The 15497-nt window shown below is 43.5% G+C and overlaps 1 protein-coding gene across 12 annotated transcripts in view; it reads right to left on the bottom strand.

Annotated features, from left to right (window-relative positions):
- Window positions 1-483: 483 nt before the first annotated feature.
- Window positions 484-15497, bottom strand: part of MUS81 (MUS81 structure-specific endonuclease subunit) — a 122624-nt gene continuing 107610 nt past the window's right edge. For all 12 annotated transcript variants that reach the window (XM_073563219.1, XM_073563211.1, XM_073563220.1 and 9 more), the window contains 5 exons: window positions 10231-10326; window positions 9721-9846; window positions 3087-3190; window positions 1374-1457; window positions 484-1153 (listed from right to left, as the gene is read on the bottom strand). In XM_073563219.1, coding sequence (XP_073419320.1) covers window positions 1087-1153; window positions 1374-1457; window positions 3087-3190; window positions 9721-9846; window positions 10231-10326 — 477 coding nt within the window. In that variant the 3' untranslated portion in view covers window positions 484-1086. The remainder of the gene's footprint in view (window positions 1154-1373; window positions 1458-3086; window positions 3191-9720; window positions 9847-10230; window positions 10327-15497) is intronic.

Genomic DNA, 15497 nt, shown 5'->3' with positions numbered 1-15497 from the left:
AACTTGTTTAAGGGGATAACTTTTTTTTTTTTTTTTACAGGGATCCCATCAGCATGTTTTTACATACAGAAGCAGTGGTATAGCTTTATTAGTTCTTGTCTGCAAAAGAAAAACAACACTTTTTTTTATTGGTGATCCAATTCCCCAGTCATGAGAAATCTCATGTAGGAGACATGCAAATCAGGCTGAAAGTGCACTGGGGGTGTGTCATGATACTCATGATGAAGATCACCTAAAGTCCGTTTTTTCCTATGTCCATACTACTGTAAACAACATCTGAGTATCTCATAAAAATAGAAAAAAAATATTTACCAACATCAGGTTTTTATCCATTTTTCCCGCTATATTTATACAGTTACATTTGTGCTACAGTCACATTACTCCCATCTGTTCCCTCATTACCTGCCTGTAACCTGCAGCGTCAGACGTTATATAATGTGACGATAGCATATTTCATCAATTAAGAACACAGATAAAACTATATTTTTCTGCAAAATATTTTATTGACCTATAGAAAATCTATATAGAGCACAATTCACAGGTAGAAATTAGCGAGAATTTTACAATTCTTTTCTTCCATTCACATTGATACATGAAAACCCCCAATTTTAAGCATTTTACAGACTGATATAAGGGGGATATAGATCGTTCTCAGAAAATGAGGTAGATCCTGAGTGACAGTCCAGAGGATCTGGAAGGCTACAATACAATGAATAATTCTACTTGGTGAGGAGACTGGAAAGTTCTAGTGAAGCATTTTCACAAGTCTGTTTGGTTAGAAGCTACATTGACAGAAACTAGGAGACTGAACCCTTACGTATATATGGCCCAGTGCTGCAATCCTTTGCTTGGAGTCCTCCAGAGCGCCAAATGGTGGGTATAGTACTCGGGAGGACAGAAGAAGGTGCACCGATGTGGACAGGGAGAATAAAGTTCTGCCTCATAATTAAGATTTATCATTTTAAGGAGGATATGACAATGTTTGATGTTTTGCCGATTTCATGATTATATATCCGATTAAGTTGAAAGTTTCCTTGCCCATTTCCACTTTTTCCTGACTCTGACGGGTCATCGGTTCACCATCCATCAGGACAAGGCTTCCTTGGTGCAGTAAAGCTGGGATATAGTTTTGCTTAGGACCGGTCCCAGGTTTCTATAGGAAGAGTAATGCAATGAAAGGATCACTGGAGATAATCTAGTAAAGGGATATCCTGGTAACAGAAGTTATCCTCTATGCACAGGATAGTTGATGACTACTAGATCAGTGGGGTCGGACAATGCCAATCAAGCATGCTCACTGCCCAGATAGATGGGAGCGGTTTTTGCAGACACGTTACCTATTCATAACCCCTCTGAATTCTGTCAGCACTTACCTCAGCAGCTTTCCACATCTCACGTTGGACAGCAGCTTCTCCTTCTCCTCGGTGGAGGTACAACCATCATATGCAGAATACAGACTGTCGGTCAGAAGAAGAGACGCCTGCATCAGCCGTTATCATACATCCTATAATCTGTGGGGTAGTGTAGTCCGAAAGGACCGATCCATATGCTTTGCAGTGTAAGATTAGATCAATTTCAGGAAGGCTTGTAATATCAGATCTATTTGGTAGATGATTTTACCTTTTGTAGGAAAAGTGTATAAATGTACGGCTCATGACGCTAAGCACGGGATACGAGTATCAAAAAAGTCCACAAAATTCAAGGTTCAATTTATAACAAAGAAAAAACCACCTGTGCATTTTAGGACATAAAAAAATGTCCAATACACCACAAAGAACCAAAAAACCAAAAGGTCCGTTAAAAAAATCATGCTTTATTAATATAATTATTTTCATATAAAAAAATGAACCAATTGTTACAAAATAATGCACATGGTGCCTAACTACAAAAAAGGAACGTACAAGCATTGCAATAACGCATCAAAATTTTGAAAAAACATATTGCACTAAACCACTGAGAAAATATCCAACCTGATTAGTATGTAAGGACAGAGCTCTCTATTCCGATGCGGCATATATACAGGGAAAAGGAAAATTTTTCCTGTGCTAAATTCCCATGCAACTACCTAACATAGAAGGAGCTTATAAACATCCATACTGCCTATCTACAAAAAAGGAACGTACAAGCATTTTCTTCCTCAGGGGGCGCTCCCTGAGGAAGAAAATGACGAAACGTACGTCGGGGTCAGAAGGAAGTTACTAGCACTGAAGCACTTTATCTACTTGTGAGCGCCACTGTTATCTAACTAAGGTAATATGCAGTCTGGATGTTTATAAGCTCCTTCTATGTTAGGTAGTTGCATGGGAATTTAGCATAGGAAAAATTTTCCTTTTCCCTGTATATATGCCACATCGGAATAGAGAGCTCTGTCCTTACATACTAATCAGGTTGGATATTTTCTCAGTGGTTTAGTGCAATATGTTTTTTCTAAATTTTGATGCTTTATTGCAATGTTTGTACATTCCTTTTTTGTAGTTAGGCACCATGTGCATTATTTTGTAACAATTGGTTCATTTTTTTATATGAAAATAATTATATTAATAAAGCATGATTTTTTAACAGACCTTTTGGTTTTTTGGTTCTTTGTGGTGTATTGGACTTTTTTTATGTCCTAAAATGCACAGGTGTTTTTTTCTTTAAGCACGGGATATGACACAATTTATGGGGTCACACTCATCTTATTATTGTTAAAGGGGTTTTCTGATCTTAGAGAGAAAAAAAAAGATAGAAAAAAGTAGCCTCCTGTAGTCACCACAGCTCAGATGTTATTATTTTTCATCGCCATGCCTAGCTCTGCGCAGCACAACCATTCTGATGCTGTGGATACAATTACTAGTGTAAAAGGACTACAGTTACCAGCATTCCTCTCTCTCTCTCAAACCCCATTAATACATCCGATTTTCACAAATCTGTGCGATGCTTTTTAATGGACAGCATTTGTGCACACGGGGTATTTTGCATGAAGGACCGCCGTATGAGGCGTTGCAGCTGCACAGTGTATATTAGTGATCCATCACCCTGAAGTTACAACATCTGCACAATTATAAAATGGATATATATTAATGATATTTGGGGTGATCTGCTACCTTGCTGGGGTGTTGTATCTTTCCAGGATAGCGGCTGCCTTCTCACCGCTGACCCCACTTATCTGCATCAGCTGTCGAGCAAACACTTCTTTCACGGTCTGCGCCTGTAGTCGAAACAAATCTTGTTTTATACGAATGAGCAGGACGGACCCGGAGGAACAAAGCAGAACTGTAGCTCGATAACAACAACAACAACATCAACAGGTTTTTAACAATTCTCAAAACGGCAATTCTCTTTATAAACGTACGCATGTAAAATATAAGAGCATGGTCACAATGAGGCCATTACACAGACAAAACCTAAGAAAGAAAAATATATACCCTGGTGCAAGGAAAGAAGTAAAATAAATAGTGCATATAAATAACATCAGGGACATAGTAAAAGCCGGATTACTTACCGGTAATGCTCTTTTAATGAGTCCACGACAGCACCCACTGGGAGAGAGGGATCCGCCCATAAGAACAGGAAACCTACAGAGATAAAAGAGGGCGGTCCACCTCTCCCCCTCAGTTGGATTTCAGAGTACCCGGAGGACCGCCATTATTAGGCCATTTCGATATTTTAGTTTATCAATTTTTACATCTAAGAAGGTGTATATACATTATGTTAACTTCTAGGGAGGGTAGTGAGCGGGTACTGTCGTGGACTCATTAAAAGAGCATTACCGGTAAGTAATCCGGCTTTTTACTCTTCGCCACGACAGCACCCACTTGGAGAGACTTTCAGAGACCTTCACCTGGGAGGGACCACCGTGCCGAGGACCGCTCTACCAAAGCCTAGGTCAGATGAGCATGATAAATCAAGCCTATAGTGGTTATAAAAGGTAGAGGGCGTTGACCAAGTTGCAGCCTTACATATAGACTCGATTGCGACGTCTCCCCTCTCTGCCCATGAGGAAGCCATAGCTCTGGCAGAATGTGCCCTGATACCCTCCGGAGGATCTTCATTGCTCACAGAGTATGCCAGACCGATCGCGTCTCTGATCCACAGAGACAGGGTACCCCTTGTGACCTCATATCCCTTCTTTTGGCCCTGGAAGGAAATAAATAGAGCCCTACTCTTCCTCCAGCTGCTAGACCTCTCGATGTGTTGTAATACTGCTCTTCTAACGTCTAGTGTATGGAACTTTTCTTCCTCTGGAGTAGAAAGGTTACTAAAAAATGAAGGGAGGTGGATCTCTTGCGACCTATGAAACTTCCCTGCTAATTTTGGTAGGTATGAGGGGTCTGGTTTTAATATTAGCTGATCCTGGAATGTTAACAGGAAAGGGGGATCTATTGAGAGTGCTTGTATGTCGCTAACTCTTCTGGCTGAAGTTAGCGCAACTAGCAGTACTGTCTTGAGAGATAGGTGCTTAAGGGATATTGAGTCTAACGGTTCAAAGGGGGGACGTGTTAGTGCCTCCAGCACCAGATTCAAGTCCCAAGGAGGAACTCCGGGTATGTGTACCGGTTCACTCCGCTCACAGGCCGAGATGAATCTAGCTATCCATCTATTGCCTGCCACGTTATAACTATAGAGGGCCCCTAGACCAGACACCTGGACCTTCAGTGTGTTAACAGATAGTCCTAAATCTTTCCCTTTTTGTAGAAACTCTAGGATCGGTGTTATCGGGATTTCTCTAGAGTCGGGAGCTGTGTGAAACTCTAGGAACTTCCTCCATACCCTGGTGTAAATTTTTGTAGTAGCCAATTTTTGACTCTGCAGGAGAGTATTGACTAACCCTTCCGTTAATCCTCTTGCTCTCAACATTTCCCTTTCAAGTTCCAAGCCGTCAAGTGGAGATTGTTCCCTTGAGGATGGAAGAATGGCCCCTGAGAGAGGAGCTTGGGGGTTGAAGGAAGCACCCAAGGGTCTGTCACTGACATTGCTTGCAGGCATGAAAACCATGGCCTCCTGGGCCAGAATGGCGCTATTAAGATTATTCGTGCCTTCTCTGCCCTGATCTTCCTGATGACCTGCAGTAGTAGTATGATTGGGGGAAATGCATATGCTAGTTTGAACTGCCATGGGGCTTGGAGGGCCTCCAGAATTTCCGGACTGTCTGTCACGTTCAAAGAGACGAACCTTCGCACCTGCCTGTTTACCCTGGTGGCGAAGAGATCTATTTGGGGAAGACCTCATAGTGACACGATTCGTGTGAATATTTGCCGGCTCAGGCACCACTCTTATTGCCGTAGTGTATGGCGGCTTAGAAAGTCTGCTTCCGAATTGTATCTTCCTCTTATGTGGAGGGCCGAGAGAGACAAAAATTGTTTTTCGGCTAAGGACAAGATCTTTCTTGCGGAAGACATTAAGGCGACTGATCGAGTTCCGCCTTGCCTGTTCAGATATGCAACCACTGTGGTGTTGTCTGAAAGGATTCTCACGTGTTCCCCCTGCGGAAGAAAATAATATAATGCATGACTAACCGCATTGAGTTCTTTTAAGTTTGAAGAATCCTGATCCTCGCTTATATCCCACAGGCCTTGGGAGAAGGCACCTCCCATATGAGCCCCCCATCTTGTGGGGCTGGCGTCGGTAGTAATTATACGGGAAGGCGTTACCACCCATGGTACTCCTCCCGATAGATTATCATCCTCTAGCCACCACGCTAGGGAAGTTAGGACCGTCTGGGATAAAGTAATTTTCTTTGTCAAATTCCCTCGGTCATGGGTTTCCTCTAAGAGAATTTGATGTTGTAGCTCCCTCGTGGGGAACTGGGCCCACTGAACTGCCGGGATGCAGGAAGTAAGGGACCCCAGAAGAGACATTGCATCTCTCAAGGACATGTACGGTCTGTCTATTGCTAACCTGATCTTCACTTTAATCGTTGCAATCTTTACCTGTGGCAGTAGGCATTTTTGGTTTATGGAGTCTAGTTGGAGACCCAGGAAGGACTGGACGGATTGTGGCTCGATTCTGGACTTCTTGAAGTTTATTATCCATCCTAGAGCGTGTAGGGACAAGATTGCATCAGCAACTCGTCTATTACATTGTCGAGTGGAGTTCCCTAGTATTAAAAAGTCATCCAGATAGGGTATTATCAATGTGTCCTTCTGGCGTAAGAAGGCCATCACTTCCAGCATCACCTTTGTAAAGACTCGTGGTGCGATGGAAAGGCCGAATGGCATGGCTGTGAACTGGAGATGCTGTATCGTGCCATCGAGGGAGACCGCCACTCTGAGGTATTTCTGATATCTGTAATGGATGGGAAGATGATAATAAGCATCTTTCAGATCCAAGCCTGTCATCATACAATTGGGGAAGAGGAGCTTAATTGTAGATCTAATAGATTCCATCTTAAATGTATGATTATAAATGAATTTAACTTCCTCAGGTTGATTATAGTCCTGAATGAGCCATCTGGTTTAGGCACCAGAAAGAGAGGGGAGTAAAATCCTCTCCCTTCCTGTCCTTTAGGCACATGGACCAATACTTTTTTGCCCAGCAGACTCAGAATCTCAGTTTCTAGGGCCCGCTGTTGGATTGGCAAGCTGAGAGATGTTATGATAACTGAGTTACGGGGAACGTGGTGGAACTCTATTTTCAACCCTTCTCTAACAATGCCCAGAACCCAAGGGCTGGCTGTGATTTTGTCCCATTCCTGAAGAAAAATTTTTAGTCTCCCTCCTACTGGAGGGACTGGCTCCTTAGCTCCTGTCTCTGCGGAAGGAGGATCCTTTAAACATGGCACCTTTGCTCTTTTCTTCCTTCGTGGCCCAGCGATTTTGATTTTCCGCTGGCCTTCCTCTGCCAAATGGTCGTCTCCTAAACGCCCTCCTATAAAATGGGAGAGAGGGGTTAGGGAATCCTTTTTTCCTTTCTTTTGCCTTAGTAAGGATATCATCTAAGGTTTTTCTGAACAAAAACTCACCCTCGCAAGGAATGGCACAAAGCTTTGCCTTGGATTGGGTGTCACCTCTCCAGCTTTTAAGCCACAGGCTACGCCTGGCGTTATTAAGTAAGCCTGCTGTTCTGGCTGCCAGGCGTAATGAATCAGCAGAAGCATCCGCTATATACGCAGCCGCGCCACGGATCAATGGAATAGCGGCTCGTTGTTTGTCTCTGGAGATTTTTTGGTCTATTTGCTGGTCTAGATGATCAATCCAGACCAGCATAGAACGAGCTGTGCAAGTACTAGCTATTGCCGGTTTAAACGTGCCGGTAGCTGCCTCCCATGCCCTTTTTAGTGAGGCATCAGCTTTTCGGTTAAGTGGGTCTTTTAGAACCCCTGTGTCCTCCAATGGTAAGGCTGATTGTTTTGAGGTGGAGGCGACCGCCGCGTCCACTTTCGGGACTTTAGACCATTGTTGACAACTCCTCGTCGCTGAAGGGGTACCTTCTTTTTGAGGTTGAGGGGATATAATCTCTCTGGTCCTGCTTCTCCCATTCCTTCTTAACCAGAGCTTTTATAGCTGGTATAACAGGAAAGGCTCTCCTCTTCCTGTTAGTCCTGCAAACATAATTTCCTGTGTTGTTTGCAGCTCCCTTGTCTCTGTGCACCCCATGGTGTTCCTTACGGATTTAACCAAGTTGTCCATGTTCTCTAAGGGGAAACACGAACGCCCCTCCATATCTGAGGAAGATGATGATGTGGATGCATTGGAACTATCAGAGACTATTGCTTCGTCCTCATCAGAGTCTAAGCTAACTGCAGTTGGTTTCTTAGTCTTAGTACTTATGGGTATACTGCTAGGCTGGGTTAGGGCCTGTAACTCTTCCCTTATTATGGCCCTTATGGCTGTGGCTGATATTGATGCTTGTTTTGCTGTTTCATTAATGCATTTTTTGCATAGCCTTTTTGTGTAAGAGTCCGGTAGGGGACGTGTACAAAGGGCACATTCTTTATTTTTTGATTTCTCTTTTTTCTTAGCCTGAGGTGGAGACGTAGCGAAGGAGAGAGGGAGAAAGAGAAAGGTATTTATCAGCTTGATAGGCAGAGTCGTCCACTCACCCAGAGAAGCTGTAGGTACCGGATCAGGAGGCTGAGAAGGAGGCTTGTTGGTGTGGCTTCTGTGACTGCTATCCGAGGAACCTTGGCGCGAGTGATCCTTGGATGCCGCTGTATCACCAGCCTGGGGATGCGTGTCTAGTCCTGGGGAAGACATGCTTGCATGCAATAACCATATCCCCGAGGTTTTTTGTAAGCCCCTTCATTATGCCGGTACCTCCCCCTCCAGGTGCGCCTGCTTGTCTTAGGCACGGCTAATTAGTATGCGTCCGGCCTGGAGTACAGCCGCCGGCCGGCTGTGTAAATTAACATCGTTCTCTTTTTTTTTTTTTCTCTCTAGGAGGGGGCGGGGAGCGCTCCTACATGCCCGCGCGTGGTCTCGCGATACTTCCCCTGGAGCCTCGGGGGCGTCCTGTGCTGAGGAACCTCCGGTAACCCGGAAGTTCCTCCTTACCCTTTCCTGTCAGCGCTGCATGTGCGTCCTCTCCTGGACGCTGAAGCCTTTAGGAACGCCGGAGGCTACCACAATCTCCTCCGGTTCCGCGCTCCCACACGGCCCGGGATGATTCCTCCCCAAATCCCGGTGGCGTGTAGCTCTGCAGGGGAACCCCGGTCGGCCTCACCCGGAACTGGCGTTTCTGCCCGCGCTGCTGCGGCATCAGTCGAGGAGGGAGCTGGATCACAGCACTCCCCTGTCACTGCTTCTGGACCGGAACCCCTGCCGTTCCCGCAGACACTGCACAGGCGGTTCCTTGGCCCAGGTATGAGCTGTAGGAGAATCCTGCGGTTTCCCATAGGAACAGGAAACCAACTGAGGAGGAGAGGCGGACCGCCCTCTTTTATCTTTGTAGGTTTCCTTTTCCTATGGGCGGATCCCTCTCTCCAAGTGGGTGCTGTCGTGGCGAAGAGTAAAAAACAGTTTTTGATTAAAAAAAAAGTATAAAAGCCATTTCAGCACTGTCAAGGTGCACCCAAATCAGGTCGTCCCAACCTCTAGTATTAACACCTTACCATGTGTCAAAGTGACATCCATGTGAATAAGGGCTGAGCAGGACTGGGTCCCTTTTATGCTTTTTTTTGTTTTATCAAGTACCCCATGTTATTTATATGCACTATTGCTTTTACTTACTGCAGGGTGTATGTTCATTTTGTTTCTAGCGTAGGTTTTTTTCTTTATAAGGTAGCCAAATCAGATCACTTTCCATTCCACTACTGTCTGTTTAAGCAGTGGTGTACATAGAAAACAGCGGACCTCCCCATTATATTTTGGTGTATGGTCACCAAGTACAAAAATGATTGATGTTTGCTTCCCCCTAGCTCAAGTCCTTTTCTTGTCTCTTGTGCCTTTCCGATAAAAGGTTTTCACCACCGTGTGGCAAAATGCTGGGGCCAAACGCTCTCCAAAGGCTCATAGCAATCAACACGTCTGCATCTATGGTACTGTGAATATGTGTCCATATTACATCCCGCAAAAATGTCATGTACTTCATGCCTGTGTAGACATCCCCTCTGGTTGCTACTTGTTATCCTGACACCACATAGTGATATATATAGATAACCTTCCTTGAGCTACGAGATAAAGGAGCACAAGAAGGTGACTGTGTACAAGATCCTACGTTCACTGGAAGGAAACAGACACACCAGTACCGGTATATGCCATAACGCTCATCTGTACTTGTGTGTAGTTTTCATTCCTTTACCTTATTTTTCATAGCCCCCTCATTAAAGTCTTTGAACTCGATGAGGATGCAACGTTGGCCCTCGTGATGAAACGCTCGGTCACATTTACTAGCTTCCTCCTTGGTGCAGCTCAGCAAAGTCTTGTTCTGCAAGAATGGCAATAAAATACTAACATAATCCTGCTAGATCAGCGCATAACTACCCATACGGGGTTCATGCATCTTGTGATTGTGCTGCTCTCCCAACCTTTCAGTTCTCCTATATATACACACCATTATATGTCTGCTGCCGCGGGAGAGACCTGCATTTATTAATCATAGACAGTAAAAAGTGTCATGGGACAGACATCGCCTGGTAGCAAAACCTTTTTGGTGGCATCAGGTTTTGTTTTTGGTTCTGAACATATAAGTGAAAGCTGCACCAAGCCACGAGTCGACTACCATAGGGGTTTCCACTCCCTCTAGTTAATATCAGCTTCTAGGACCAAAGGCAGAGAAATAGACAATCACAATTAGAATTTGAGTTCTCACCGAATACATTGTCTGTAAATACCGAGTCATTATGGTCAGGTAGGCCGCAGACTCTCGCACGTCTTTGGTACGTTTGATGAAGAATCCATCTACCACCTAAAAGAATGATGAAACATTAACGCACCAGTGGTCATCAATACTGTATATAGGAGGAGGGCTGGTATTTTGTGGCCAGCATCTAAAAAGTAACTACACATTTTAGACACCGTTTCGCCATTTTGAGGAATGGGGATCGGGGGTTGAGAGACCCTCACCAATTGCTCAGAGGGACAGAACTTCTAGGAGCACAAGCAGAGTAGTGCACAGATCTATGGAAAGTCTACAGATCCGCACACCACTCTGCCTTATTACAGGAAGTACCTCCGCATTTCTGCCCATTAGTTTTAGGTATGGGTGGGATTTTATGACCTAGGTCCCCACTGATATGTTGTATATGTTGTAGCAACCCGTCATTTTTTTTTCTAACTTTAGTTATCCATTAAAATTAGTATAAGTAATTGCCATTTTGCATGCAAACCACACAGGCGTTTGTGAAGCATGGTCAGTATATAGAGGAATAATAATAATAATAATAATCTTTATTTATATAGTGCCAACATATTCCACAGCGCTTTACAGTTTAACAATTTCAAAACACAAGTCATAGGTAACATTAACAATACAATAATTAAAGCAAAATAAGATGAAATAAGACGACCCTGCTCGTGAGAGCTTACAATCTACAATGAGGTGAGGGAGATACAAAGTACAGGTGTGTATTTACAATGGTGTATTTACAATGATGGTCCAGCCATCTTGAGGAAGTGAAGGATGGATGGAGATAGTGAATAGGCTACACACGCACACTTGCACATAGAATGACTGTGATTAGTGAACGTGATAGGCAGCTCTGAACAAATGTGTTTTGAGCACGGGAGAAGTCTTGGAGTCGGGAGTGGGAGGTACGGATTAGTGCAGAGGTTAGTCGAAAGTCGCTTGCAGAGCGCAGCAATCGGCTAGACCGATAGCAGAAATGAGGGAGGAGATGAAGGGGGGTGCCGCACCGTGGAGAGCTTTGTGGGTGAGAACAAGTACTTTGAATTGGATCCTATAATGAATGGGCAGCCAGTGTAATGACTGACGAAGAGCGGACACGTCCGAGTACCGATTAGCCAGATGGATGACCCTGGCTGCTGCATTAAGTATGGACTGGAGAGGGGATAGTCGAGTGACAGGGAGGCCAATTAATAGAGCGTTGCAGTAGTCCAGGCGGGAGTGGATCAATGCTACAGTGAGGGTTTTTGTTGTTTCCATGGTGAGAAAAGGGCAGATTCTAGAGATGTTCTTTAGGTGTAAGCGGCAAGAGCGGGCAAGAGATTGTATATGGGATGTGAAGGAGAGATTGGTGTCAAACATAACACCCAGACAGCGCGCCTACTGCCGGGGTGTTACTGTGGTACCACCCACGGAGAGGGAAATGTCAGATTTAGGGAGGTTAGTAGACGGTGGGAGCAGAAGAAGTTCAGTTTTGGAGAGGTTGAGTTTCAGATAGAGAGCGGACATGACGTTGGAGACTGCGGACAGAGAGTCACTGGCGTTCTGTAGTACAGAGGGGGTAAGGTCGGGGGAAGACGTATAAAGTTGTGTGTCATCAGCATAAAGATGGTACCGAAAGCCAATCTGCTGATGGTCTGTCCAATTGGGGTTGTGTACTATAAAAAAAGGGTGAGACAGAAGCGCACAATAGGGCCTTATCCAATGATATAAACGTTTCACAGATATGGATCCACTCACCTGGTTCAGTTGTGTGGGACACAACAACCATAAGCACAAATGGGTAGGATCCGATGAACTGCAGCCATCAGCCGGTCACTAGAATTGCATATATAGGAAGGAGAGAAGTCTGGCTTTCAGGATCGCGCTGTTCCAGTCCAAAGTTCACAAGGAGTTAATCCAAGGACCAAGCAGTGATTATAACTTTCTTTTTATTCCATAAACTCTACGCGTTTCGTGTACACACTGTACACTTCCTCAGGAGCAAAGCTACACTGGCATCACATTCCATTCTCCTTATATACTAGCTCCCCCAGGAAGTGAGGTAGATGCTCATTGCACTTAAAAAAATTCACACATAACTATCAACATAACATGTCTTCCAGGTGCAAAAATTAAAGATGTGTCTGACAGGATATCAGGACTCTTCAGACCTACAGATGACTACCCATTCCTGCTACTACATGTGGGGACAAATGACACCGCAAGAAACGACCTGGAAACCATCTGCAGAGACTTTGAAGACTTAGGCAAGAAAGTGAAAGAACTGGGAGCGCAGGTGGTCTTCTCTTCCATCCTCCCAGTGGATGGCCATGGAACAAGGAGGTGGAATAAGATTCTGCAGGTGAACAACTGGCTACGTCGATGGTGCCGTCAGCAACGATTTGGATTTCTGGATCACGGAGTGAACTACTTATACGATGGACTACTTGCTAGAGATGGGGTGCACCTTACGAAGACTGGAAAGCATGTATTTGGAAGTCGCCTTGCTACACTTGTAAGGAGAGCTTTAAACTAGAACAACATGGGAAGGGAAGCAAAAGACCAGAAAAAGCCATACACCTGACAAATGCTATTGAGAACTCTGCTATTAGAAGTGGAAAGGAAGAACAAAGACGAAAGAATCTAATTAATAAAAATATTGGAGAAAGAGAAACCAATCACAAACTAAAATGTTTCTATACTAATGCACAAAGCATGGGCAACAAACAAGGAGAATTGGAACTACTAACACAGGAACAGAAATATGATGTAATTGGAATCACTGAAACTTGGTGGGACAATACACATGATTGGAATACAAGACTAGAAGGATACAACTTATTTGCAAGAATCAGACTTGATAAACGAGGAGGGGGTGTCGCATTGTATGTTCGAAACGCGTATATCTGCACAGAGATTGAAGCTTCAGAGACTAGGAGTTCTGTGGAAACTGTTTGGGTAAGAATACAAGGACAGAACAATGGAAAGGACACCATTGTAGGCATTTACTACAGGCCGCCTGTGCAAGCCGAAGATATAGATGAACTCTTTATGCATCAGATGGCCAAGTTCTCCAAAAAATATGACATAGTTGTCATGGGAGATTTCAACTATCCAGACATTTGTTGGGAATCTCTCTCAGGCAAAACTAACAGGTCAAGGAAATTCTTATCCTCTCTTGCTGACAACTTTATCTTCCAAAAGGTAAGGGAGAAAACAAGGGGAACTGCTACCTTGGATCTAATCCTTATAAACAGGGAGGAAATGGTTGAGGAGGTAAAAGTGGCTGGGACCCTAGGAGGTAGCGACCATGCTATTTTAGAATTTTGGATTACTAGAGGTGGAAGACCTGTGAAGACTCAGACGTCAAGGTTAGATTTCAGAAAGGCAGATTTTAAGGGATTCAGAAAGAGAATTGGAGGGATCCAATGGCTGGATATCCTTAAAGACAAAAATGTCCAGGAAGGATGGGAAATCTTGAAAAATGAAATTCTCAAAGCACAGTTGTTAACAATTCCGAAAAGAGGGAAGAATAGGAAGCATTTAAGGAAACCAGGATGGATGAACACAGAACTTAAGCACATGCTAAAAAGGAAGAAAAAAATGTTTATAAAATGGAAAGAGGGAGGCATATCTAAAGAAGAATATAATGCTGTCTGCAGAACCTGCAGGGCACAAATCAGATTATCTAAAGCTGAAAATGAACTGAGGCTTGCAAGAGATGTCAAAAGCAATAATAAAGGATTTTGGGGATATGTCAAAAGTAAAAGAAAAGTCAAAGATGCTATAGGATTTTTACAGGACGAAAATGATGAATTGGTAAGACAGGATGTTGAGAAGGCTGAACTTTTAAATTCCTATTTTGCATCTGTTTTCTCTCAGAAAGGAAATGCAACATCAACTGTTATTCACTGTCCTATTAAGGGAACAGAAGAATCCAGGATGTCTATAAACAGAAAGATAGTGAGGAAACACTTAGCTAACCTAAATGAATTCAAGTCTCCAGGTCCAGATGAATTACACCCCAGAGTACTGAAGGAGATAGCAGAAGAAATTTTTGAACCCCTCTCCATAATCTTTGAAAATTCTTGGAGAACAGGAGAAGTGCCAGAAGACTGGAGAAGAGCAAATGTTGTTCCTATCTTCAAAAAGGGGAAGAAGGTGGACCCAGGCAACTATAGGCCGGTGAGTCTGACTTCTATACCAGGAAAGATCTTTGAACAAATTATTAAACAACATGTATGTCAATACCTGGATAAGAATGAAGTGATTAAACAGAGTCAGCATGGGTTTCTAACTAATAAGTCATGTCAGACTAACTTAATTTCCTTCTATGACGGTATCACTGATTGGGTGGATCAAGGAAATGCTGTAGATATAGTATATCTTGACTTCAGCAAAGCATTTGACAAAGTCTCTCATACAATCCTTATTGAAAAAATGACTAAGTATGGAATGGACAAGGCAACTGTTAGGTGGATTCATAACTGGCTTAGTGATCGGACCCAAAGAGTGGTCGTAAATGGCTGCACATCCAGTTGGAAGAATGTCTCAAGTGGGGTACCACAGGGCTCTGTCCTGGGCCCTGTATTGTTCAACATCTTTATCAACGATTTAGATGAAGGAATTGAGGGTAAACTGATTAAATTTGCTGATGACACAAAGCTAGGAGGGATAGCTAATACTAGAGAAGAGAGAGAGAGGATTCAAAAAGATTTAAATAAACTGGAGAAGTGGGCAGCAATTAACAGAATGGTTTTTAACAGGGAGAAATGCAAAGTACTACATCTGGGCAATAAAAATGAAAAAAGCATATATAGAATGGGAGGAATAGGGCTAAGTGACAGCACATGTGAAAAAGACTTGGGTATACTAATAGATCACAGACTGAATATGAGTCAACAGTGTGATGCAGCAGCAAAAAAGGCAAATGCAATTCTAGGATGTATTAACAGAAGCATACAGTCTAGATCACGTGAAGTCATTATTTCCCTCTACTCCTCTTTGGTCAGACCTCATCTGGAATATTGTGTCCAGTTTTGGGCACCACATTTTAAAAAAGACATCAACAAACTGGAGCAAGTTCAGAAAAGAGCGACCAGAATGGTGACCGGTCTGCAAACCCTGTCTTATGAGGAAAGGTTGCAGGATTTGGGAATGTTTAGTTTGCAAAAGAGAAGACTGAGAGGAGACTTAATAGCTGTCTACAAATATCTAAAGGGCTGTCACATTGTAGAAGGATCAACTTTATT

The sequence above is a fragment of the Dendrobates tinctorius genome, unplaced genomic scaffold, assembly GCF_039654945.1.
Source record: "Dendrobates tinctorius isolate UK_male_01 unplaced genomic scaffold, ASM3965494v1 ptg000384l, whole genome shotgun sequence".
In the NCBI taxonomy this organism is placed as follows: Eukaryota; Metazoa; Chordata; class Amphibia; order Anura; family Dendrobatidae; genus Dendrobates; species Dendrobates tinctorius.
This window is presented reverse-complemented; position numbering and strand designations above follow the sequence as displayed.